General features: G+C 39.7%; 1 protein-coding gene across 2 annotated transcripts in view; it reads right to left on the bottom strand.

The window, feature by feature from the left end:
- Nucleotides 1–24,969, bottom strand: part of DOCK4 (dedicator of cytokinesis 4) — a 468,861-nt gene that overhangs the window by 132,526 nt on the left and 311,366 nt on the right. For both annotated transcript variants that reach the window (XM_065939085.1, XM_065939086.1), the window contains exons 17-23: nucleotides 18,882–19,038; nucleotides 12,932–13,029; nucleotides 12,741–12,824; nucleotides 12,387–12,487; nucleotides 10,066–10,147; nucleotides 8,451–8,621; nucleotides 2,383–2,575 (exon numbers count right to left, since the gene is read on the bottom strand). In XM_065939085.1, coding sequence (XP_065795157.1) covers nucleotides 2,383–2,575; nucleotides 8,451–8,621; nucleotides 10,066–10,147; nucleotides 12,387–12,487; nucleotides 12,741–12,824; nucleotides 12,932–13,029; nucleotides 18,882–19,038 — 886 coding nt within the window. The remainder of the gene's footprint in view (nucleotides 1–2,382; nucleotides 2,576–8,450; nucleotides 8,622–10,065; nucleotides 10,148–12,386; nucleotides 12,488–12,740; nucleotides 12,825–12,931; nucleotides 13,030–18,881; nucleotides 19,039–24,969) is intronic.

Raw genomic sequence — 24,969 nt, 5'->3', positions numbered from 1 at the left:
AGATGAAGGAGGGGGGAATGTCGGTAGCCTCTAGAAGCTGTCAGAGGCAAGAAAACAAATTATTCCCTAGACACTACACAAAGGAATGTTGCTCCATCCACACCCTGATTTTAGGCCAGTGAGAAGCATTTTGGACTTCTGCCCTACAGACATGTAACATAAGAAATTTGTGTTACATTAATCCACTAAGTTTGTGGGAGTCGCTGTGGCACCAGCAGGAAACTAACAGGTCAAACTTATCTAAAACATGAATCTGATTTCACCATAGTTTGGTGACGCTATTCATGGTTTTTCCTTGTTGCTGTTATGGTTCCTGGGTAACTTTTTACCACGGTGCCACCTGGGAAGCTCAATGAGTCACTAAACCACAAGCTAATCCCATCTTCCTGGGGGCCCTGAGGGGAGTCAAGCCTCTTACCAGCATCTGTGTTCATGTGTTCCATGGGTTGGGAGTCACTTGTTTCTCAGAAGTTTATGCTTCCCCATCATCACCCTCCACGAGGAGTGTCCCACATAACAAGGGAGGCAGGCTTTGCCTGCCCCTCTTCACATCAGTGTCATCATCACTAACCCCCAGCACTGGCTCTGAGTCTCTCCTCTAGGTCATGAGCACAGGTCTTTCAGGGTCCATGTTCCCTGGGTCTCGTGAGTCCTTCTATTCTGGCCCCAGTAAATAATCTCACCACCTCCCATGGAGACCCAGTATGATTTCTCTACCACCTCCTGAGCATCAGTAATCAACAAGGAACTGAGTCCACAGACAGAACACATCTCCCAGGGGCAATAATGAACAAAAATAATTTCCTTACATTTAAAAATGGTTTTCATTATCTATGTTGCTCTTTTCATGTCAAACTTTAACCTAACAAAGAATTATCTAGCCAGCAAGAGAGAAATATGGTAAAAATCACCAATTCCTCTGACAGGAGAATAAACTCTTCTTAGTTTGGTAATTGATATTGACAGAATTTATATTCTAGTCAAATTTGGATGCCTAGTTGGGACCTTCATCCTTTCTACTTCATACCACCTATTCTTCACCCTCAAGGAGGCCCTAATCACTGCAGCAGAACCCTAGGACTCTGAGAGGCACAGTCTGAAAACTACTACAAAAGCATCTTTCCAGGATGAGATGTGTTTTCATGGGGAGAAATCAGAAGGTTGAAGCCTCTTTCAACCTGAAACATTGTTTATCTCAGAAAAAAATCAGAAACATACTAACAGTCTATCAACAGGGAAAAGACAAATTAAACATGATATACAAATATTTGTTGAAAAGACAAATTAAACATGATATACAAATATTCGTTGGACTACTATACAACAGTAAAAAAGAACAAGAGCTATATCTAATATCATGGAAAAATTAAAAAGTGCAATATTCATCAAAAAGAAGCACTCTACAGAATGACATTCAATATAATATTATATAAAAACTCAAAGATGGAAAAAATTTGCAAAGGTAAAAAATGATGTTTTTATAGCTACAGAATAAAGGCATAGAAAACAGAAACGAATCTGATAGTGGAAACATATATGAAGGAAGTGAGTATATACAAGAGGGTCTATTTCTATAATGACAAATCTCTTAAAAGACCTAAAGTAAATATCCCCCATTGTTGAGATTTATTATGCTCTAGTCTAGTTTGTATGTTTAAAGTGTTTCACAATAATGTAAAAAAGGTTTCTTAACTATATTTTAGACCTATTTCAAAAATATAACACACACATATATGTATTCATGTGAAAAGAGATTTCTCAAAATATAATTTTTTAAAGTTTTTGATTCAGTGATAATTATGGAAACTTTTTAAAATATAATTTAAAATGAGACTGGCATTTTTTTTTTAAACTGGAGGAATTTCTAGTATGTAGTGGGATTTCATAGTAGACAATATGACAAAATCAACTTAGTAAGTAGTCACTTGCTATTAGGATGAAATATATAAACAATGACAACACACTGTAACTTTAGAACACAAACTGATGGAAAACTTTTAAGGACAAATGAGATAAACAAACAAGGATCATAGCAGGTCCCTGTAAGCATCTCTGAAAAGAAAAATTTTTAATTTTGTTGACTGTTAAAAGAAAAAAAAAATCTACAGCAAGGAAAAAAGCATGCCCTACACTACAACTTGTTGTGCTCTGAATTAACAATTTAATTATTAGAATTTTCATTCTTTCCAGAAATAAAATTTTAAGAGCCATACTTTTGTGTCTGACTATTTAATAAACTTATTCTACCATTCAAATACACAATGCTTCTGAGAAAGAAGTTTTTAGTTTCCTTTTTCAATTGCTTCTGCTGACCTATGACTAGAAAATGTAAGCAATGGCTTTCTAGGGACACTGTTTTATCCGAGAGACACAGCACCTTACCTGGGTTGGTGTAGAGCTGGCTTTCCACGGTCTTGCCAATGCACTGCAGTTTAACAGCCTGCAGGGCGTCATCCACATGCACGATCGTCGGCAGACTGCCCAGGGTGTCCTGGACCAAGTTGGCCACCTCCCGGACGTCAAAGAGCTTCAACAGCTCCGAATACACAGCTGGGAAGGAGCTCAGAAACACAGCCTTTAAAAGAAGAATTTAAGTCAATTCCCAGATATGCCCTGAGAAATCAGCTATAAAAATGTTAGTGAGTTTAAGACTGTGACAAATATTTTTATATGGTAGGAAATAGAATGTCAAATGCTTCTGGTACCTAAATCTAAAAAGACTAAAAGGGCAAAATTTAAGTGAAAAAGGTATACCAAAATAGAGCAATTTTTCAATATATGCAAAGGTACAACATAGTAAAAAACTGGGAAATCCTGTAAAACAACTGACATTAGCAAAATGATGGACAAAACCCCCATAGATTCAGCAGAAGGCAGCATGATCAAATGGAAGAAATACTCAGCCAAGATCTGGATTGTAATTATTTATGTTTGATTCTTTTTGGAAAAGCATTCTGAAGTGCTCATTTAAATATCATGTACCTTTAAGAAGTCAAACACATTAATCCTTAAAACACTCAATTTATGATTAAAGAAAAAACACAGGACATCAGAAGGCATCAGAAGACCTAGATTATATGTAGGACTAGCTTGATTTCTAATCAACTCTGTGACCTGGGCAAGTCATTTTAAACCCCCAGGTTTCAGTTTCATCACCTGTAAAATGACAAGATCATTAGAATAATCCCTCAGGTTACTTCAAGATCTAATGAAAATCCAAAATTGTGTGTATTAAGAACAATATTGTTTACATAAATAAAGAAACCTGATTGTTATTTTTTAAAAGAAAAAAAAAATAGATGCCAACATCAAACCCTGAGGGGCATACTTTTAAAAATTGGGCTAAGACTGCACATCAAAAAAACTCAGCCTTTTAAAATTCCACAAAAGGAGGGCAGTGGAAAGAAAAATTGATCAACCACCTGGTGGAGGAAGAGGCATATGTTTCTAATATGCTGAGATTCAATGGCTGTCGGATTCATCAATGAGATCTGACACCAGCAGAAAGTGGGTCAAGTCTCCATGTGCTGATTCAAACACAGAATCGAATTCAAATTTGTGGACTTTGGTATCTACCTATAGAGCAGTAGCAGAAATACGTTGAAGAGCTGAGACCTGTTTTTGATATCAGAACCATCAGAATGCTCATGGTGCTAGGGTCAGCAGCTATGTTCTCCCTTTGACTTTTAAAAATTATAGATATACTTGAATGCTTTTAAAATTAATAACTTGATATTTTTTGGTAAAGACTATATTTATATAACCTTCATTTCACTCTGCAAAGAACTGAGTCATAAGATGAAGTTTAAAAAGAGTAAATGAAAAAAAATAAAAAATAAAAAGAGTAAATGAGGCCAGCTTTCTGATCACTGAAAAATCACCTAGCTTGATGTTCCTCAGAAATCCCTTAATGTATGCATCAATTCTTTATTTATACCTCTTTATTTCAAAAAGATATTTGTGCCTGCAGTGTAAGATACAATTATTTAAAAAGATAAAGAAAAAAGGACCTTGTGATGAGGGTAGAAAGAGACTTGTACAGGTATCTAAGCTAAAGATTTCTACTGCAAATAATAAAAACACAATATTGTTTTGATCTTCCTGGTATCCAAGACAAAAAGAGAAAAGATAATTAATAGGAATTTGGGGCAGGAATTCCTGGTATCCAAGACAAAAAGAGAAAAGATAATTAATAGGAATCTCAGGGCTGAATGCCTTCTACCGTTCTTCTTTTCTTGGGGTTCCCAGGGTAGAGAGCTGCCCTTGGAATGGACTACAGATAGCCGAGTTAGCCTTCTGTCCTACTCCCAGGGACAGAATCATTAGCAGGCTGGGCTTAGGCCAGGAGGACCAAATGAACCTCCTAGCAGTACCAGCTCTACAGAGTAGCTGTCTACTGATCCAACTGGAGGGATTGCTGGGATGGCCTATTCTGCCTCTAGGAGACAGAATTTGCTGAGTTGTAACTCACATGGAAAAAAATCCAAAATGGAGCAAGGAAACTGGGACTTTTGAGTTTAAGGCAAGAATCCGGACCAATGGCTATCCTTGGCTCTGGACACAGTAGGCAGAGTTCCAAGATGATCTCCAAGAAATTTGTCCCTTGATGCTGTTCCCAGGCAGAAGTGTTCTCTGACACACGGTAGGGGTACTCAGAGATTTGAAGCATGAGAAAGATTTGATAAACTGTGCCTGGCTTTGAGGATTGGAGGGGCCATACACCAAGGAATGTGTGGTCTCTAGGAGCTAAGAGCACCCAGCTCCTTCCCCACCTCTGGCTGACAGCCAGCAAGGAAATGGGACTCTCACTCATAAGGAAACTGATTCCTGTCCAAAGTCTGAAAGATCTAGAAGGTGAATTCCTCCCAAAAGCCTCCAGATAAGCCATCAAAGCCAACCCCTTGATATTGGCTACAGGAGACCCTAAACCAAAAATCCGACCACATCTTTTGATCTACAGAATCTGACCTGATAAATGGGTGTCATAACACCATCATGAGAAATGCTGGGCTGGAGGAAGCACAAGCTGGAATCAAGATTGCCAGGAAAAATGTCAATAACCTCAGATATGCAGATGACACCACCCTTATGGCAGAAAGTGAAGAAGAACTAAAGAGCCTCTTGATGAAAAGTGAAAGAGGAGAGTGAAAAAGTTGGCTTAAAGCTCAACATTCAGAAAACTAAGATCATGGCATCTGGTCCTATCACTTCATGTGAAATAGATGGGGAAACAGTGGAAACAGTGGCTGACTTTATTTTTCTGGGCTCCAAAATCACTGCAGATGGTGATTGCAGCCATGAAATTAAAAGACGCTTACTCCTTGGAAGGAAAGTTATGACCAACCTAGACAGCATATTAAAAAGCAGAGACATAACTTTGCCAACAAAGGTCCGTCTAGTCAAAGCTATGGTTTTTCCAGCAGTCATGTATAGATGTGAGAGTTGGACTATAAAGAAAGCTGAGTGCTGAAGAATTGATGCTTTTGAACTGTGGTGTTGGGGAAGACTCTTGAGAGTCCCCTGGACTGCAAGGAGATTCAACCAGCCCATCCTAAAGGAGATCAGTCCTGAGTGTTCCTTGGAAGGTCTGATGTTGAAGCTGAAATTCCAATACTTTCGCCACCTGATGCGAAGAGCTGACTCATTGGAAAAGACCCTGATGCTGGGTTAGACTGAAGGCAGGAGGAGAAGGGGACAACAGAGGATGAGATGGTTGGATGGCATCATCGACTCAATGGACACGGGTTTGGGTGGACTCTGGGACCGGGTGACGGACAGGGAGGCCTGGCGTGCTGCGGTTCATGGGGTCGCAGAGTCGGACACAACTGAGCAACTGAACTGAACACCATCATGGTCATCTGTTGTGCAGTGACAGAAGCCTAACATATGGGATCAATCAGATTAGTGACACCTTCCATCTTAGAAGAGAGAGCAATGACAGTGTGGGGTCAAACGGGGACTTGGAATGGGAAGAAGTGTTTAAAATTCTCCTTCCTCCCAAAATATAGAGGGACAAAGTCCTCCTTGCTTAATGAAGAAAACTAACCGCTTATTTATAGAAATTTTCTCTTAGCACCAAACTAAGAAACTATGTATACATTTTATATATTATCTCCTGATAAAAAGCTAACAGTCAAAAAAGAAAAATCAAATATGATTCTTTGAAGGTGCAGCAGTTTCACTATTTAAAAAAAAGGTTATTTTAATATTTTAGTTTTTTTTGGCCATGCCCCAAGGCATTTGGGATCTTACTTTCCCAACCAGGGATACAGCCCACACCCCCTGCATTGGAAGGTGAAGTTTTAACCACTGCACGTCCAGGGAAGTCCCAACTGCTTCACTATCCTGATGGAGGGGTAGAATTTAGAGAATCAAGAGCAGTTAGAGCTTAAACATAGAAAATGAAGCTGCTCTATATCACGGCTGTACCTCAGAGTCCAAATTTCTCAGAGTGACGGCTAGGATTCAGTGCAACATAACTAAGGTAAAAGAATGTTTCTCTAACTTTAAAGAAGAAAAAAAAATCTCATGAGTCCATAGCAAGACATTCTCATTTGAGAAATCATGACTTAAGATTACTCTTGAGAGTAGGAGAATATTTTTCAGATATGAATTAGGTATGTTATATCCTTGATAGAGGTTTTTCTTTTTTTTTTTTTTTAATAAAAATCTCAAAATGAAAACTGAAATTTTCAACAGTTTCTATAAAAGTAGTGAACTTCTGAGAATACTGATCTAAAGGAATATATAGTTAGCCTGTTGGAATATCCTTTTCAAATATCACCAGCTGGTAAGTAAGGTTTGATTAGTTGGCAACTTGACATTGAGATCTCTGGCAAGTCTCCTAAAGTTCAGTGATTGTACCATTGACAAGAGAAGCCAAAATGATATTGAAAGAGCCTGTATCTTTACCCAGGGGCTTCCCCGGTGGCTCAGTGGTAAAAGAATCCACCTGCAACTCAGGAGACACGGGTTTGATCCCTGGGTTGGGAAGATCCCCTGGAGAAGGAAATGGTAACCCACTCCAGTATTTTTGCCTGGAAAATCCCATGGACAGAGCAGCCTGGTAGGCTATAGTCTGTGGGGTCGCAGAAGAGTCAGACACGACTTAGTGACTAAATAACAACATCCTTACCTAGATGGAAGAGAAGTCCACCTCTGCAAAGAAGAAAGTAACAAGAACAGCTCCCAAACAGTCAGAAAAACATGGCATTATTATTGTAGGGGGGGTTGTACATTTCTAGTGTTTTGCCTTTAGATATAATGCCTTCCAAATGGCAAACAACACCAAGTTACAACAATACTCATAGGGATCTAGTCTCCTACTATCCCTTTTTGTATCCAAATTCACAGTGATTTTAAGTCTCAAGTCTTGGGAGGGTAATAAGGAAGTTGCTTCCCCATCTGACGGGTTTTTTAATCAAGTTATTAGAATTAAACAGGTACAAGAAGTATCAAGAAAGTGTAGAGAAAGGTATTCAGAATGATCTCACAGCATAATAACCTCTTGGCACACTATGTGAAAAGTAGATAGATCCTGTTCTTAAACAAAACATGAGAGCTACTCCTGGTAATATACTTTGGCAGCGACTGCTGAGCACTGGTGATAGAGAATAACTCCCAGGATGATTAGGGTCAACTGGAAACAAAACAACATGCAGTTTACCCGAGACCAGTACAATAAGCCTCAAGTGCACGGATTAAAATGCAGCACGAGGGAATTCTCTGGCGGTCCAGTGGTTAGGACTCACCAGTCTCATTCCCAGGATTGGGTTCCATCCCTGGTTGGGGAACTGCTCACACAGTGTACCAAAAAAAAAAAAAAAAAAAAAAAAGGCAGGCTTGGGGGAAACAACTGCAGCAGATTGTTGTTTTTGTTGCTCAAAACAATACTCTTTATGACCCCATGGACTGCAGCACATCAGGCTTCTCTGTCCTCCACTATCTTTTGGAGTTTGCGCAAACTCATGTCCATTGAGTCAGTGATGCCATCCAACTGTCTCATCCTCTGTCACCTCCTTCTCCTCCTGCCCTCAGTCTTGCCTTCATGAGTCAGCTCTTCACATCAGGTGGCCAAAAGATTGGAGCTTCAGCATCAGTCCTTCCAGTAGCAGACAAGTTAGAGAAAAATTCCTCCCCACAGGTGACACTGACAGGGTGTCTCCAATCAGCGCTGTGAGTTCTAGAAACTGGAATGGAGGCCGATGCAAACCAACAGGCTCTCCATTTGGGGTGATAACAGTCCAAAGAAAGACATTATCAACTTTTGCTCTGCTGGTGCTCAGAAGCTGGGGGACTTTTTAAAAGGCTATTCCGAGTCATTTAAGCTACAAATATAACCTGGAGTTATGAAATGCTGATGGAGAAAATATTCACTTAGGTGGCTATGTAAAAATAAATAAATTGGACTCATTTCTTCCTCTATTCAGCAGAGATGAAAAAAAAATTACCTGTGATTGAGATAATGCTCCAGATCCTTTGCTTTCTTGTGAAAGAAAAAAACGAACTGACATGAGCAGCTCCTGAATACAGCAGCGAAATTCCTCCTCATTCTGTCCTCCGGTGGCAAGGGAAAACAGCCTTCGAGACTGAACAATATACTTAAAAATATATTCTTGGGCCTTAAAACAAAATTTTTAAAAGGTTAGTTTCAAAGAAAATCAAAGGTATTTATTTAACAATGACCCAACACAAAACTATAGTACAACATTAGACTTTTAAATTATTGATTTAAGTACTAAGGCCCTGTGTGATTTTTGAACAGTATTTACTCATAGCAAAAGAACTGTTTTTCTCTAATGCCTAATGAGAGAAAACAAACATATAGATAATTTTTAAATTCTATGTAATTCCTAAAGAGGTATGAACATTAATTGTTTTTGATCCTCAGATGATTTTTTTTAATATAATTAACAAAGATACGGTGGTCTGTTTTTCAAAAATAATTCTGCTTTGCTGGTAGGTTCTCTTGTCACTTGCATTTTACCTTCAATCAGCCCCAAATGACAAATTTAGAATGAGTAAAATGCTTGTTTTTCAGAATGTACACCTGTTTACTTTTACCTACTGACATCAAATACTATGTACTCAATTACAGAAATCAAAAGGCTGCCAAGGCTGTTACTGGACAAACCTCTTAAGAATCTATTGACAGATGGGAGGGAGGTAAGAGAGGGGTTCAGGATGCAGGGGACACAAGCATATCTGTGGCCGATTCATGATGATGTATGGCAAAAGCCATCACAATATTGCAAAGTAATTGCCCTCCAATTAAAATCAATTAACTAATTTAAAAAAGAATCTATTGGTAGATTCTTTACAAATATGTTGAAAAGAAAGGTATCAAGATCTTCATATATACAGAGCTCGTAGGGCCCAGAGATATGGGCAGTGTTAAACCACAAGACCCCGTAAAACCTCAGGTTTCCTCATGATCCCTGCTAAGCCATCCTCCAGGCAAGAATACTGGATTGGGTTGCCATGCCCTCCTCCAGGGGATCTTCCCAACCAAGGGATCGAAGCCAGGTCTCCCACATTGCAGATAGATTCTTTGCCATCTGAGTCACCAGGGAAGCCCATGAATACTGGAGTGGGTAACCTATCCCTTCTCCAGGGGATCTTCCCAATCCAGGAATTGAACCGGGGTCTCCTGCATTGCAGATGGATTCTTTACCAGCAGACCTACCAGGGAAGCCCTTAAAATGTAAGACAAATGGTTCTCAGATGGTCTCTGTCAGGGTGGTAGAAGCAAGAACAGGGAAATTCTAAGCTTAACTGCTCATCGGCAGTCTTGTCTTCTCAATCCTTCCTTCTAGATTTCAAGTGTTCAGAGCCTGGAGGAGTAAGGATTTAATGCCAGGGAGGTTCCAGTAGGTGAGTCTGGCAAAGTTCTTTTCAAATCTCATCACCTCCAGAGAAGCCACAAACTGATTAAGATCATTGCACTGGAATGTCAGTGATACATCATCAGCAATTACTGTCTGTGCAGAGGAAACCAATTTGCTTAGGCATCGCCACGCAGCAGCACTGTTGGGCTATGACATGCTATCCACAGCGTGTCATTACCTTCAACACCTCTTGGATGTGCTCTTGTCTCTCTGCTTCTGTGATCCGGTCCACATACCACTTGAGTACTTTGATGAGATCTCTAAAATACAGGGGAAATGTGCAGAAGGGAGACTTGGTCTCATTCTCAATTAGAAGCCAACAAATCAAACACTTATTTTTATCACAAGGAGGTGTCATTTTCCATCAGTTCTCAACGTTTCTGTCAAACTGTTATAATATGATAATTTTACAAAGTCTGCATATCAACATCATTATCCCTCTTTTGAAGCTGAAGAGAGAAACAACATTTCCTCCCAGGGAGATTCCTTTCAATCTGGACATATTCCATGAGCCCTGCTGCTTCTGGCCATGCTTCCAATGAGTGAACACAAATATCAGAAGAAAGGACTCCCGCCAGGAGAGTGTCTGAATCTGACCGCCACGGTCAATCTCGGACAACTGCTAATTAGGATTTCCTCCCCAGTGAAATCCTAATTTGGATGAAATATTTAGCGGGAGGAAAAAGGAGGTGTGGGGTTCAAATCACAACCCTATGGACTTATCAAGCCAATTCTCTGACCTGTGGGAAGAATGAGGCTTACCATCAGAGAATGCCCTAGTAATTTCCAGAAAAGCCAAGTTTTATTTTTTCCAAGTAATTTCTAGAAGTTTTATTGTTTTAAGAAACAAAAATTGAATTAACCTCCACCCCTTAAATTCTCAAGATTGCAGTTACGTGACCTTTAACACCGGCCAATTCTTGGCATCTAGAAAACAGCAATTTTTTAAAATTTTTAAAATTTTCTCTCTGTCCGAGGAGAATTCATGGTTGTTCCAGTCAGTAGATGCTGATGGGAATACTACTTGTGAGAATGAGTGGTCATGATTCTGGCCCATGAAGATTCCATGGGCCTTATTTGTCTTATTAGAACTGGTCAGCTGCCTTCCTGGCTAATCTGAAGTTTAGAAATTACACCACTGTTTTCTAGTTTCCAGTGACAGTGTCAGTGAGAATGGTGACCCCTCACACCAGGGCCCAAACTGTTAGGTCATGGGCAAAACTATCCTTGCTCAAACATTTCACCCTTTGAAAAACTCATGTCAGTAGAAGGCCAAGTCTTGCAAAAATGACTCCATTCACTTAAACATCAGAGGTGTAAATCTTACCAGGCTATGGAAGCAAACAACCAAAGGAACTGGATGAAATGCTTAGCTGATTACCTACTATCTTCTATACAGCACACAGATGGGGAAAAAGGGCAAAGCCCTAACTCCATGCCCCTTTAACGCACCTCTGGGAATAGATGCCTGCGTGCACAAGCCCACAGGTGTTTAGTGTATAAGATAAAAGCACTGGCAGCTGCTGTATAACATAGGGAGCTCAGCTCGGTGCTCTGTGATGCCCTAAAGTGGTGGGATGGGGGGCGGTGGTGGGAGGCTAGGGAGGAGATATGTGTATACATACTGATTCATGTTGTTGTGCAGCAGGAACTAACACAACATTGTAAAGCAATTATCCTCTAATAAAAAAACAATTATAAACTAAGAAAAAAACTGGCAGAACAGCAATGACAGCAGTGGAATGAGGAGATGGAACTTTGGGGTACATTTCAGGGCTGTATTTAAGAGGCCCATGACCAGGAAGATGTCACCATAGGACAGAAATGGGGGAGTCTATCTTCTAGGCTACATGTAGGCAGGTACCAGCTACAGCATGTCATTATTCATTCACTTTTAGTCTTGCTTGCCTTATCTGAGCTGATAAGAAAGGAACAACAGTTAAAATGGCAGCTGGTAACAAAGGATAGAGTCTAATAACAACTCCTTGCATCCACAGGCCAGCTCTTCATACAATCAGCACAAAGCTTAGTGCCTGGCATCCAGGGGACACTCAATAAATATTAACAAATGGATGAACAAAGGACTTTAAAATGGTATGATTGCAAAGGCTGTTTTCCCATTATATTTCTTTCTTAAAGACATCTAGAATTACCAAAGAGTGTGATGATTAAATGGGGTTCTTGACTGTCAAAATGAAACAACCAGGTATTTTAGACTAGAGAAGATCAAGTGAAACAGAGGCAAGAAGAAAACATATTTTAGCTTTCAGGACTAGAACTCAGGAAGTTCTCCCCCCACCTGCTCCTTTTTAATCAAAATAAGTTTCAGCCATCAAAAAAAGGTGTGTGAAAAAGGAAGATACTGTCTCAAGAGACACTTGAGTAGCTGTACTTCATTTCTTCCTACACTCTCTTTTAAATTTTCCTATATAGCTGGTTCTGCTTTAAAAAGTTCAAAAGAAACTGTTTCTAAACCAATTACAAGATAAAGGACCTTACCTGTATGCAAGTGCCCCAGCAAAATGACTCTCAATGTAAGTGTCCATTACAGGTTTAAAATGATGAAATTTGCTATCTTGCAGCAAATTGATTATGTGAACCTAAAACAAAACAAAACAGAGTTTTACAAAACTGAATGCAAACCAAGACTTTTTTGGCAGGGGAGTGGGAAGGTTTCTTTTATTGTTTGTTTGTTTTTTTGTTGTTGTTTTTCTTCTCTCTCTCTTTTTTTTTTTAATTTGGGAAGGTTTCTTTTCAAGTGAGCTCATTCTATTAAGTGCACATTCCTAAAATGGTCTTATGAAAGTCAAGATTTAAAGACAAAATTAAGGTATAAAGTTAATTTAAACTCACCAATGAATCAAACACTTTAGACCCATATTTTTGGGAATTTTCATCTAAAATTCCAAATAAGGTATCCAGTGTATCTTGCAGAAACTGTTGGATAAAGAAGTAAAAGCATAAATAAAATATCCTCTGTATTTCCCCTCTAAATATTCTTTATCCCACAAATTTCTAAGAGAAGGATAACAGGATGCATTTACCTTTACTATCTCGGAGCCATCAATTTCTTTTAATTTAGAGAGACAGCCTGTGATCTTGTCTGGGTGGGTTCTCCATTTCAAAAGATCAAGCATATCACCTGTCCAAATAGAAAAGGAAGATTATTGCCTTGATAGAGAACAGGCTCTCACAGGAAAGTGTTCTAACTGGTAAACACTGAATTCTTAAATATGTTTCCACCTGGTCACCCAAACTGCAGGCTCCCCCAGACTCCAACTAACCCTCTAAGATGGCATTTATTACAGTGTCTTCTCTTTCTCCCTTCCCAGTGCCCTTGACTGACAAACTCTTGCTTATCCTTCAGTTCTCAGGCTACTTGTATTTGCCCAAAGACTGTAAACTCTAAGAGAGAAAAAACCACATTGAGTTTGGCCCTAACAGTGTTAGCACTGGAACAGAGGAGGCACACAGCAGGCAGCTGATAAGTACTGGTTGAAGAATTTTCTAACTCCTCCAATTAAACTGGGAGACTCTTGAGGGCTGGGATCCCACTTGATTCATTTTTCTGTTCCCAAGACATAGCACTTGGCCAAGCAACCAATTCCATTTGGCAATGAAGGTCTTCTTGACAATGTGACCCAAACCTGGCAGGACGAGAAGGTTCCTGCAGAATGAAGCCATGCCATGCCATGCCAAGTTGCTTCAATCGGGTCTCTTTGCAACACCATGGACTGTAGCCCACCAGGCTCCTCTGGCCATGGAATTCTCTAGGCAAGAATACTGGACTGGGTTGTCATGCCCTCCTCCAGAAGATCTTCTTGACCCAGGGATCGAACCTGTGTCTCCTGTATTGGCAGATGGGTTTTAACCATTGAGACACCTGGGAAACCATACAGTGATGACAAGTCCAGTCAACTGTCAGACCATCAAATGAGCCCTTGGACCTGAGAGGGCCATTTCCTGGACTCCGTGATCATCTTCCACCCTAGACTCTGGGCAAGAGCAGGTCCCAGGTCTTCAATTCCCTTTTCTTTCTGACCTGACAACATGTGAACCCTGTGTCCAGCAGAGTCCTCAGGGAACCTCTTCACTGGTGAGGGAATAAATTCTTTCCTCCTCCTTCCCGGGCAGAAGCTCCTGTACATGGCGCCCATCTTCACTGGTCTCCAAAGGGAACAAGGAGTCAGTGGCATCGGAGGCCAATGACAGCAGTAACAACTGACAAGGCTCATGGAAGCAGGACATGCCCAGGACTATTCTCCTGGTGCCCAGTGGGGCTGAGACACTAGAGGCCATGAGAGAAGCCAGGAGGGGTTTTCTGCTTCAAAGCACTTGTTTCAGGAGAAACTTGAATGGGACTTGCCAAGAGGCAAGAAAGACCAAAAAATACAAACACCAACCACAACAACAAATAATCCAAAAAAATCAAGGAAGCAGTTATGATAAGAAAGAAAACATGATGTAATAAATAAAGATCCCTAGGTCAGGAAGATCCTCTGGAGAAGGAAATGGCTACCCCTTCCAGTATCCTTGCCTGGAGAATCCTATGGACAGAGGAGCCTGGAGGGCTACAGTCCATAGAGTCACAAAGAGTTGGAAGCAATGGAGCATCTAACACACACAGTGAATAAAGAGAAAAAACATGAGAATCTCAAGAGGAAATAGAAGCAACCTCCACCAAAGCCAATTTCAAGGGAAAAACTTCACAAAGGAACCAAAAGTAGGAAACTTAGCACTAAATAGGAATATTTTTCTGCAACAAATAGGGGGATGAGGAAGGGGAAGATTAAGAATTAGAAAAAATGAGGGAATTTTTCAAAAACTGACATTGAAAAAGAAATTTATGATTATTTTATAGCAGAAACCCCCGAAAATGTTGAACATTCATGTCTAACTCAGACATTCTGGAGGTATGACTGAAACATTTTAAAATGTGATCGGTTACATTTAGATGAGAGATTCTACAGGGTGAGACCAGCTGACTAAAGAAAGTTCTCCAGGACTCTCCTGGTCTGCTTGCTGCCCCGGTCTGACTTCCCGCATCTAGCTTCAGGATGCCTGCCGCCTTCCCTGGCAGCCCTCTTTTACAATTTGCCCTGCCATTCACTTCCCAATCCCCCTCCCATCCAGGTCTGTCCCCTCCTTCTCTCTCCCTGCCCTTTAGAATGAGGCCTTTGCAGGAGCATTCAGTGTGAGGGGTGGACCCTGTGCAGAGGAAGGAGGAGGCTCTATGGGCTGCAAAGTGGCATCAGTAGAGGACCAAGGATAGGACTGTCATCAGCAGAGCCGGATAGCAGATGACAGCGGTCTGGGGGCAGGTGGGGGTGGGGGCTGTTCATCTCTCCTGCAAGAAGTCTGAGGAATTGTTAGACTGCTCCCAATGGAGCCAAAAGGAGAATAAAGTGTTATACTTTGTCCATCTGGACACAATTAATCATGTATGCCATGTACTCAGAATCAAGTAAAAATTATCATCTCTTAGGTCTTTATTATAGTCCTTTGAAGATACATCAGCTGCAAATTTGCAGCTAGGATCTATTACTGAAAATGAGAATTTTATACATTCCATTCAACTATCATTTAAGTGTGTACTGACTGTATGCCTGGTCTGCCAAGAGCTATAAAATAGGTGGATGACCTGATCCCTCCTTTTTTTTTTTAAAAAAAAAAACCACAGTCTCAGGAAGAGACTGAATAAACCACCTGTTACTGGGAGGAGGGGGTGATATGGAGCAGTCAGTATGGGCACAAATGTTAGACTGAATTTAAGCATTGTTTTCATTTTTTCTTAATGTTTTAAAAAGTTGTTTTTAACAGTCCAAGGAAGCTAACGAACAAGTAAAGTGGTTCCTTTTCTGATCCCCACTTTTAAGAAACTTAAAATATTTCCTTGATCTGGCAATCACAGATGTCCAGTCCAGCCAGTGCACTAGCCTCACTATATTATCTAAGAACGACACTGGAACACACAGAACGTGTAGACAGGCACACTTTAGAAATCCTGAAATGCAAATCTGCTCTAGGAAAACTGTCCTAGAGACCACATCACTTACTAAATGCCCAATTGTAATGGAAATGGGATTTGTATATTTTCCAAGTCGAGTAAAATGAATACAAAGCAATTTAATTCCAATTTGGAAGTGGATTACTTCTACGCAAAGACATGTGTCTAGCATGTAAATTTCAGAAAAAAGAACTTCCTTCCTTCCTCTGTCCCATGTCTTTAAACACACTATTCATTTCCTGCCTCATTTTGAGCTGTTCAACATTGACAAGGTTAATCAAAGTCACAATGGTAATTAAGCACTTATTAGTCTTCAACAATGCTTTCTATATAGCGAGATGTTTAATTTAATGACTTCGTGAATAGTTTATTTACTTGAAAAATGTTCTCTGTTTTTACAGAGCAGCAGCTTCTAGTTATCAGGATTTGTTTCCCTCTGTCTTATGTTCACAGTTCTAATAGCCTAAACCCTAGAACTAGAAATAATTAAGCAGGCAGTGCCAAATATTTTCACGGCAGAGAATCTATTGTTAGGTTTACATCTTAGGAAGAATAATGGCCCCCAAAGATGTCCATATTCTAATCCATGGATTTATCTTAACTGACAAAAGAGTTTTACAAGTGTGGTTAAGTTAAAGATCTTTTAAATGGGGTATTATCCTGGATGATTTGGTGGGAGCACTCTCATCACAGGGGTCCTTAAAAGATGGAAGATGATCAGAGTCAGAGAGACCTGAATATGCTTTGTTGCTGTCTTGGAAGATGGAGAAAGGGGCCTGTAGCCAGGGAATACAGGTGGTTCCTAGGAGCTAGAAAAGGTAAGCAAAGGGATTCCCTCCTAGAGATCTCAAGAGGGAACGCGGCCCTGCTAACACCTTGATTTTAGCCCAGGGAATAAGATCGCAGACTTTCGACCTCCAAAATCATAAGACAACAAATAATTGTTTTAAGCCAATAAGTTTATAGTAATTACTACAGCAGTAACTGACAACTAATACCGGCTGAAAATAATCTAATGGAGGCAGAGAGTTAAATATGAACCAGATTCTTTAGAGACACACAACTCATCCATATAGGGTGAATGACAATACCACCTAAGGGAGTCAATAACGTTGATTTTATTATTTTCACAACCTCTATGGGGTTAGACTCTTCTCACAAAAAAAAGGCCTGAGATTTGGTAAATGCTGTATAGTCATTACAGAATTCTGTCAATGAAGGTTTTATTTAAGTAAGATCATTAACCACTGAATACTGATAGTCTGGTGTAACGACCTAACTTGGCAATAGCTACCCTCAATCCAATTTACTAAAAATAACTTATATAGTTTATTTTTTAAAATATGTCTCCAAAAATACCTCTGGAAGGGGAGAATTGAAACCCAATATAAATGTAAAAAAAATAATTTGCCAAGGTCCTATATAAATACAGTAGCACTCTTTGACAAATTGGGTGGTATCATTAAAAGTGGTCATTATAATAACATCAAAATTTGCTTATTTTCTCATCCCATATTCTGAGAAAATATATGTATTTCTTACTGTATGACACAGAAGAAAGTAATAATAACACTTTAAAAAGTTTAAGCACAGGAGCATATTTTGCCTAACAATACAGAGCCCTGACTTACTATGGTTTGACTTCAGATTTTTGACTTTTCATGGGTGCAAAAGTGGTATGAAATCATTTAGAAACTATACTTCAGTTTTTGAGTTCTGATCTTTTCCTGGGTTAGCTACATGCAGTACAACAGCCTCCTATGATGCTGAGCATTGAGCCTCAGATCCCAGACAGCCAAGTGATCATGAAGGTAAAGAAGCAATATGGTTATTAATACAACCATTCTGCTTTTCACTCTCAGTACAGTATCCAATAAGTTATGCGAGACATTCAACATTTTATTATAAAATAGGCTCTGTGTTAGATAATTTTGCCCAACTGTAAGCTACTGTAAGTGTTCTGAGCTTGTTTAGTGTAGGCTGGGCTAAGCTGTATGACACAGAAGAAAGAACTTCTTTTCTTAAATGCTTTGGGGTGGTGGTGGTGGTGTGTGCATGCTCAGTCATGTCTGACTCTTCGCAACCCTATGGACTGTAGCCCACCAGATTCCTCTGTCCATGGAATTCTCCAGGCAAGAAAACTGGAGTGAGTTGCCAGTTTCTGCTCCAAGGGATCTTCCTGATTCAGGGACTGAACCTGCATCTCCAGCATTGCAGGCAGATTCTTTGCCATCTGAGCCACCTGGGAAGCCCCATGATGCTTTGTAGGTTAGGTGTACTAAATGCATATTCTACTTATCTTATTCAAGTTACCATGGGCTTATCAAAAGAATGTAACCCAATCCTAAAGTCAAGGAAGAACCATACCTTATTATAAAGTGATTGTCTTTTAACAGAATGAAACTAATTTTATTATATGGCATTCAGGATGCTTTCCAGAAGCCTTACATGGCAACCATGAAGAATTCAAAAATATTTAATTTACTTCCTTCATTACAGACAATGCTTTCAGGACAATTTGCCAAGAAGAAGAGCTTGCTTTATTAATCATAACTTGCTAAACAATCATTGACATAAAAAGTAATGCTAGAATAGAAAAGTAATATCCATCTAATTAAACAGAAAACAACATTTACTCTGAAGCCTGCAATTAGCACGGTTTATGAAGCAAGAGAGATTAAGGTTGTGGTAATCTTTGTTTTTTTTTTTTTTTTTTAAGCAGCTGGGTTTTGATGGTTTATTTCAGGACTTGTGTACTTGGGTTCCAATACTAGGATAATTCTGTAGTCCTTAAACTATACACATTTAACTGTTCATTGGGTCACAATTATTTTCATATTATTAGAAACCACAAACAGAAGGATCGACAACAATTTTTCTAGTGCAAAGTTCTTAAATATAAAACTGATGTGTATTGAATATCCTACTAAAATTCACATGAGTACTTAAATACAGGGGCTTTCAAATAAAACAGTATTATACATTACCATTTTGTGTCAGTTTTGTGGAGCAGAGAAAAGATGTTATCCAAAAAGACTCCTTTGTGGCCTTCGTGGCTTGATTACTATTCCCAAGGAGAATGCCCTTGGAAAAAGGAAGTTTGAGGTAGCGGGTAGTATCCTGAAGATTTGTGTTTTCTTCACACTGCAAAAAAATGTTTTAAAAAATGGAAGGGGGAGAGGTAAGAGACCTCTTGAGAATTATTAAGCATAATATCCATTTCTAGTTTTTAAGAGCTGGGAAATATTCCAAATATCATTACAAACAGAATTTTGCTTTTAAGTAAAATGCAACAAAAGTGTCTAAGAGGAATATCTCACTTATTTTGGACGCAGACCCATTTGGGTTTGAATTCCACCTCTGTTACTTCCCACACAAGTAACTGTATCAAGTTATTCAGCCTCTTATGATTTCCATTTTCTATCTCTATGACCTCACTGTGCTCCCATACGAATTAGATTACATGAGGCCTTTACACAGAGCCTGATACATTGGAAGTGCTCAAGAAATCATACTGCAGTGACCATAGTGTTTTTAAAAATCTTTTAACTGGAAGATAATTGCTTTACAATGTTGTGTTGGTTTCTGTCATACAATGCGAATCAACCATAACTATATGCATATATATATATACACACTACAACTATATATATATATATATACACAACATAACTATATATACACACACACACATAACCCCTCCATCTTGAGCCTCCCTCTCACCCCCCCATCCCACAACCATAGCATTTTAAAAAAAGTGCTTAAATTCTTCCCACATCTCCTCTGAGGTAGATATTAAACAACTCCTTACCTTGAAAATAGGCAATTAAAGGACTCTATATTTCATGATAACCTAATAATCCCACTATGTTGAGAAATCCCTACAGAAAATGTCCGTCAACAAATGTAAAAGAAATGATAGGTTTTATAAATATAGTTTCATATTCCTAGTGTAATTCTTTCTTTAGTCGAGGGTTGTCGCTAAATGTTAAAATCAGCAGGAAAATTGTTGATGAGCAAATGAACATTCAATGCTACCACACACATTCCCTCTTGCTGGCAAGGGGACAAATATAACTGTACATAGGGGGATTGGCCTGTCAGCCCTCTGATGCAGGGCAACGAAAATAACACATCATCCTCGCAATGCATTCCTCCCAAAGCTGTGGAGCCTAAACGGATGACACCGACAGATTCACCTTCTACTTCATGGAAAATACAAAGGACAGAGCAACATGCTGAACGCCATGGGGAAGCAACCAGACAAACCCAGAAGGCGGCGCTTTCTGTAGGTGCCTGTCTTTGACTCTTCAAGCCAAGTTTTGTGGGGGGTAAAAAAAAAGGATTACTCTAGATTAAATAATACTTATGAGATAAGAGCCAGATACAATATAATGGTCCTGGATTTGGACAAACTTGCTGAAAAGGATTTTCTTTTGGAATTTATACATTGAATAAGTTCTAGATGAGATAAAAAAAAATTAATGATTGGAAAAGTCATTAACTGGCAAAAGTAAATTTAAAAAAATAATAAGGTCCTATTGTATAGCACAGGAAATTATATTCAATATCTTGCAATAAACCATAATGGAAAAGAATATTAAAAAAAGCTTGTCTATTACATGTGTATCTCTGAGTTACTTTACTGTATAGCAGATATTGGCACAACATTGTAAATAAACTATACTTCAATAAAAAAATTTAAAAAATATATAATAAAGCAACTGAGATAATCCTTCAGTACATGAAAAGATAAATGCAGTACATACAGAAACCAGAATATCATTTCAGTGCTAAAAATAAATGAGCTACCAAGCCATGAAAAGACATGGAGGAAATAATGCATATCAAAAAGTGAAAGAAGCCAATCTGAAAAGTCTACAAACTCCATGATTCCAACTACGTAATATTCTAGAAAGTGCAGAACTATGAAGACAGTTAAAAAAACAATGAGTGGTTTCCAGGGATTGGGAGCAGGAGAAAGGATGAGCAGACAGACCACAGAAGATTTTTCTAGGGCAGTATGATATTATGATGATGGATACATGTCACTATACATTTGTCGAAATCCACAGAATACACAAAAACAAGAGTGTAAGCTAGGGTTTCCTGGTGGCTCAGTGGTAAAGAATCCATCTGCCAAAGCAGGAGACATGGGTCCGATCCCTGACCTGGGAAGATCCCTCATGCTGTGGAGCAATTAAGCCTGTGTGCCCCAACAACTGAGCCTATGTTCCAGAGCTCGGGAGCCACAACTATGGAGCCCATGTGCCTCAGTGACTGCAGCCTGTGCGCCCTAGAGCCGGTGCTCTGCAACAAGAGGGGCCACCGCAATGAGAAGCCTGAGCACCACAACTAGAGAGAGTCCCTCACTCTCTGTGAGTAGAGAAAAGCCTACACAGCAACAAAGACCCAGCACGGCCAAAAGTCAAGAAAAATACACTTATATATAAAAAAGGGTGAACCCTGGTAAACTATGGGCTTTGGGTAATGATGATGTGTCAATGCAGATTCAACCCTGGTTAAAATAAATACGCACCATTCTAGTGAATGATGCTGACAATGGAGGAAGCTACACGCATGCTGGGCCAGAGGGTGGAAGGGAAGTCTCTATCCTTTACTCTCAACTTTACCATATACTAAGCTACTCTTTTAAAAGTCTGCTAAAATAAATAACATCATTTGGGTAAAAAAAAAAGTTCATACAGAAAAACCTCCAGAAAGATATACCCTAAAGGATGAATAGTTAACATCATCTGAGCAATCAGAATATGGTATTTTTATTTATCTATATACTGTTTCTGTAATGAAGGTGACTTTAAATTAAAATTTTGAGAAAAATATATTGTAACAGATATAGAATCGGTATTGGTTCAGTTCAGCCGCTCAGTCGTATCCGACTCTTTGTGATCCCATGAATTGCAGCACTCCAGGCCTCCCTGTCCATCACCAACTCCCGGAGTTTACTCAAACTTATGTCCATCGAGTCGGTGATGCCATCCAGCCATCTCATCCTCTGTTGTCCCCTTCTCCTCCTGCCCCCAATCCCTTCCAGCAACAGGGTCTTTTCCAATGAGCCAACTCTTCACATGAGGTGGCCAAAGTATTGGAGTTTCAGCTTCAGCATCAGTCCTTCCAATGAACACCCAGGACTGATTTCCTTTAGGATGGACTGGTTGGATCTCCTTGCAGTCCAAGGGACTCTCAAGAGTCTTCTCCAACACCACAGCTCAAAAGCATCAATTCTTCGGCGTTCAGCTTTCTTCACAGTCCAACCCTCACATCCATACATGACCACTGGAAATCGGTATAGCTTAACTTATTTTGAGTATAAATTTAGGAACTTTATTATTTTTTAATGTATATATTTATTTTTAAGGTTAGTGTTTTGGGAACAGGTAGGAAATTAAGCACAGAACCTCTTGGGTATTCTAGGCTAATCTGTGTGATTTACAAAAATTTTTAATACTAAATCTTTAAGAAAGACACCTCTAATAAGCTTAGAGAAACAAAATCAGAATATTATAAGATGTTCTTCCTGGCACACCTGCCCAGTAACAGGAGGACCAATAAACACAAGAAACAGTCTCCATAACTCTCTTCTCACATTATGGCTCCAAATGCTTTCTTTTATTACTGTACGGTATTTCACTTAGACAGAAGAATGCCTATATAGTTTAGAAATAATTATAACGTGAACACTTCAGATGCTTTCCTGAATAAAAGTGCTTAGCAAAGTAAAGTTCTGGAACCTGGGCTCACCATCCCCCTCTCCTCAGTCTTGATCTGGTATCAGGGCTTGGAGCACAGCGTCCTACACTGGCCCTATTTTTTTCTGCCTGGATCTTGTCTGTAGGGTCAGTAACATGCTCTGCTCCCATCCCCAGCATGACCTGTGCTCTGTATGTTGAACCACTCCTTCCTATTGAAACTGAAGCTTCATACAAACCCAGTCCAGACACCATCCAGGTTTCTTCCCCAGAAGAAACTTCCAGAAGCTGAAGCACGCCTTGGTCTGGTATGCTCTATCAGTGTACAGAAATCCTGAAGTCATAGATTGCTTTCTTGTCCTCATCCCTACAAATGACTGCCTGGTTCTTGAAGACTTCTGGAAGCCTCTTGGAATGCCTGCTTGCTGAACTCATTCAACTCAACCAGCAGTCAAGGGTCAACCACTTCTGTGATTGAAGATGCGATGGCCATGTTCTACCCATAGGGGGCACTGTGGATAGACACCTTGGCTGCCTTGACAGGGGGCAGTCACTGTGGCCAGGGGAGCGCCACTTGCACTTCTCCCCCAGGCTGGGGGCAAGACCTCAGCATCAGAATCTCTCTCATTTCAAGCTGTGACACCTTGAATACCTTCTTACAGCTGAACTCTATCACCCTTACTCAACACAAAGCACAGTAACTAATACAAACATTACTCTGGACACAGAAGTTATTTTAAGGCCTTCCTTCCACAAATAATATCAGTGTGTGTTATGCCTGTGTTGTGTGTATGTTGGTGCTGGTGTGGGGAGGAAGTGGGGAGGATGGGTAGGAATTCTGCCTATTAATTTAATAAAGGAAAGTACATAATAACTCTTTGGTCTCTGTGAACCCTTTGCTATAATATTTACTGTATTATAATATTTGCTAATACTAGGTGTTCAAAATTGATTTTTTTTTTCTTTGTCCAACAGGAGTCAAAATCATATGTTAGGTATGGGATTACAGTTTAAATCTATTTCCAAAGAACTTAAGTGGCCTTCAGGGAAAATCTCACAGCCTGGCTTTCTTGTCCTCTGAGGTTTTCAGCATGCATCCTCAACACATCACACAGCACTAGAGATTTTAAAGGCAATCCAGGCAACCATCATTCTGTTGTTGTTCAGTTGCTAAGTCATATGCTGAGTTGTGTCTGACTCTCTGTGACCCCATGGTCTGCATTTACATTTATTTACATGCCTTTGCCATCATTTACAAAGGCTTACTAAATGTCACACTAAGCACTCTGCGTGAGTTTTTTTACTCTGATAATAATCCTATGAGGCAGGACATCATAACCTGAGGGGCTTATGTGATTTGCTCAATATTACAATGTTAGAGTCAGAGCTAGGATGTGAACCAAAGTTCATGCTTACAACTACTACACAAAATAGCAGTCATGTCTACAATGACTTTTCCACTGTTGTCTTAACCAGGTTTTGACTTTTGCTGTAACAAATTTTAAAATTAATTAATAGCTAACATATTGAATGGTAGGTATGGTTAAGGAAGATCACCCCCAAGATTTCATTTTTCACACACACAAAGTATGTTTGTGGGAAACACCCTGGGAGAGAGCTTAGAGTGGTCTTTGGAGCTGAAATAGTTTCATATCTAACAAGCCTGTGAGTCCTACAGTGAAATGGATGATCCGTGTTCTGAAACCACCCAGGGAGCAAAAGGGATCACGTGATCTGGATGCAGTTGGCGGGGAGAAGCATATAGGAGCAGAGAAGGCAAGTCACGGGAGCTGAGGAACACAACAGATGAGTCAGAGATCATTTGTTCATTCACTGGATGAAACAGAATTTATAGAAAAGAAATGAGACTGAAGAACAGTGAAGGCTAGAAACAAGTTCCAGAAGATAGGCCTGTAGGGCATGGCAGATGTTGCAAAGGGTTAAGCCAAAAAGGTTGTCCAGAGTCTTCAGAGGAAATGCTCAGCTTACCAGCAGAAGCCAGGGAGTGAGAAAGTCAGCTGTGAATTTCTCGAGCATTCTTCTGCCAGGTGGGAGAAGAGTCTGGACTGTGAGGAGTCTGAACAAGGGTAAGGATGGGAGAGAATAAATGGGTAGGAGCAGTCTTCCCCCAGGTGAAGGGCTAAAAGTCAAGGAAGTCACAGAAATGAAGCTGGTAAAGTACAGCATGGAAATATCAGTGCAAAGAGTTGTGGCTAGATGTCTGAATGCCTGTGAATCTTAACAGTAAAAAACTGCAGCTTTGCACAAAGCTACATCACTGTGTTTTTTGATGGATGGTTTTGTCACCACAGTAAAACGCAGTTACATCCCTAAACTGATGAGTTTAGGGATGTTTAGTTAAATA

This window comes from Muntiacus reevesi, chromosome 6 (genome assembly GCF_963930625.1).
Source record: "Muntiacus reevesi chromosome 6, mMunRee1.1, whole genome shotgun sequence".
Lineage (NCBI taxonomy): Eukaryota > Metazoa > Chordata > Mammalia > Artiodactyla > Cervidae > Muntiacus > Muntiacus reevesi.
Note: the sequence above shows the minus strand (reverse complement) of the source record. Positions and strands in the feature narration are given on the sequence as shown.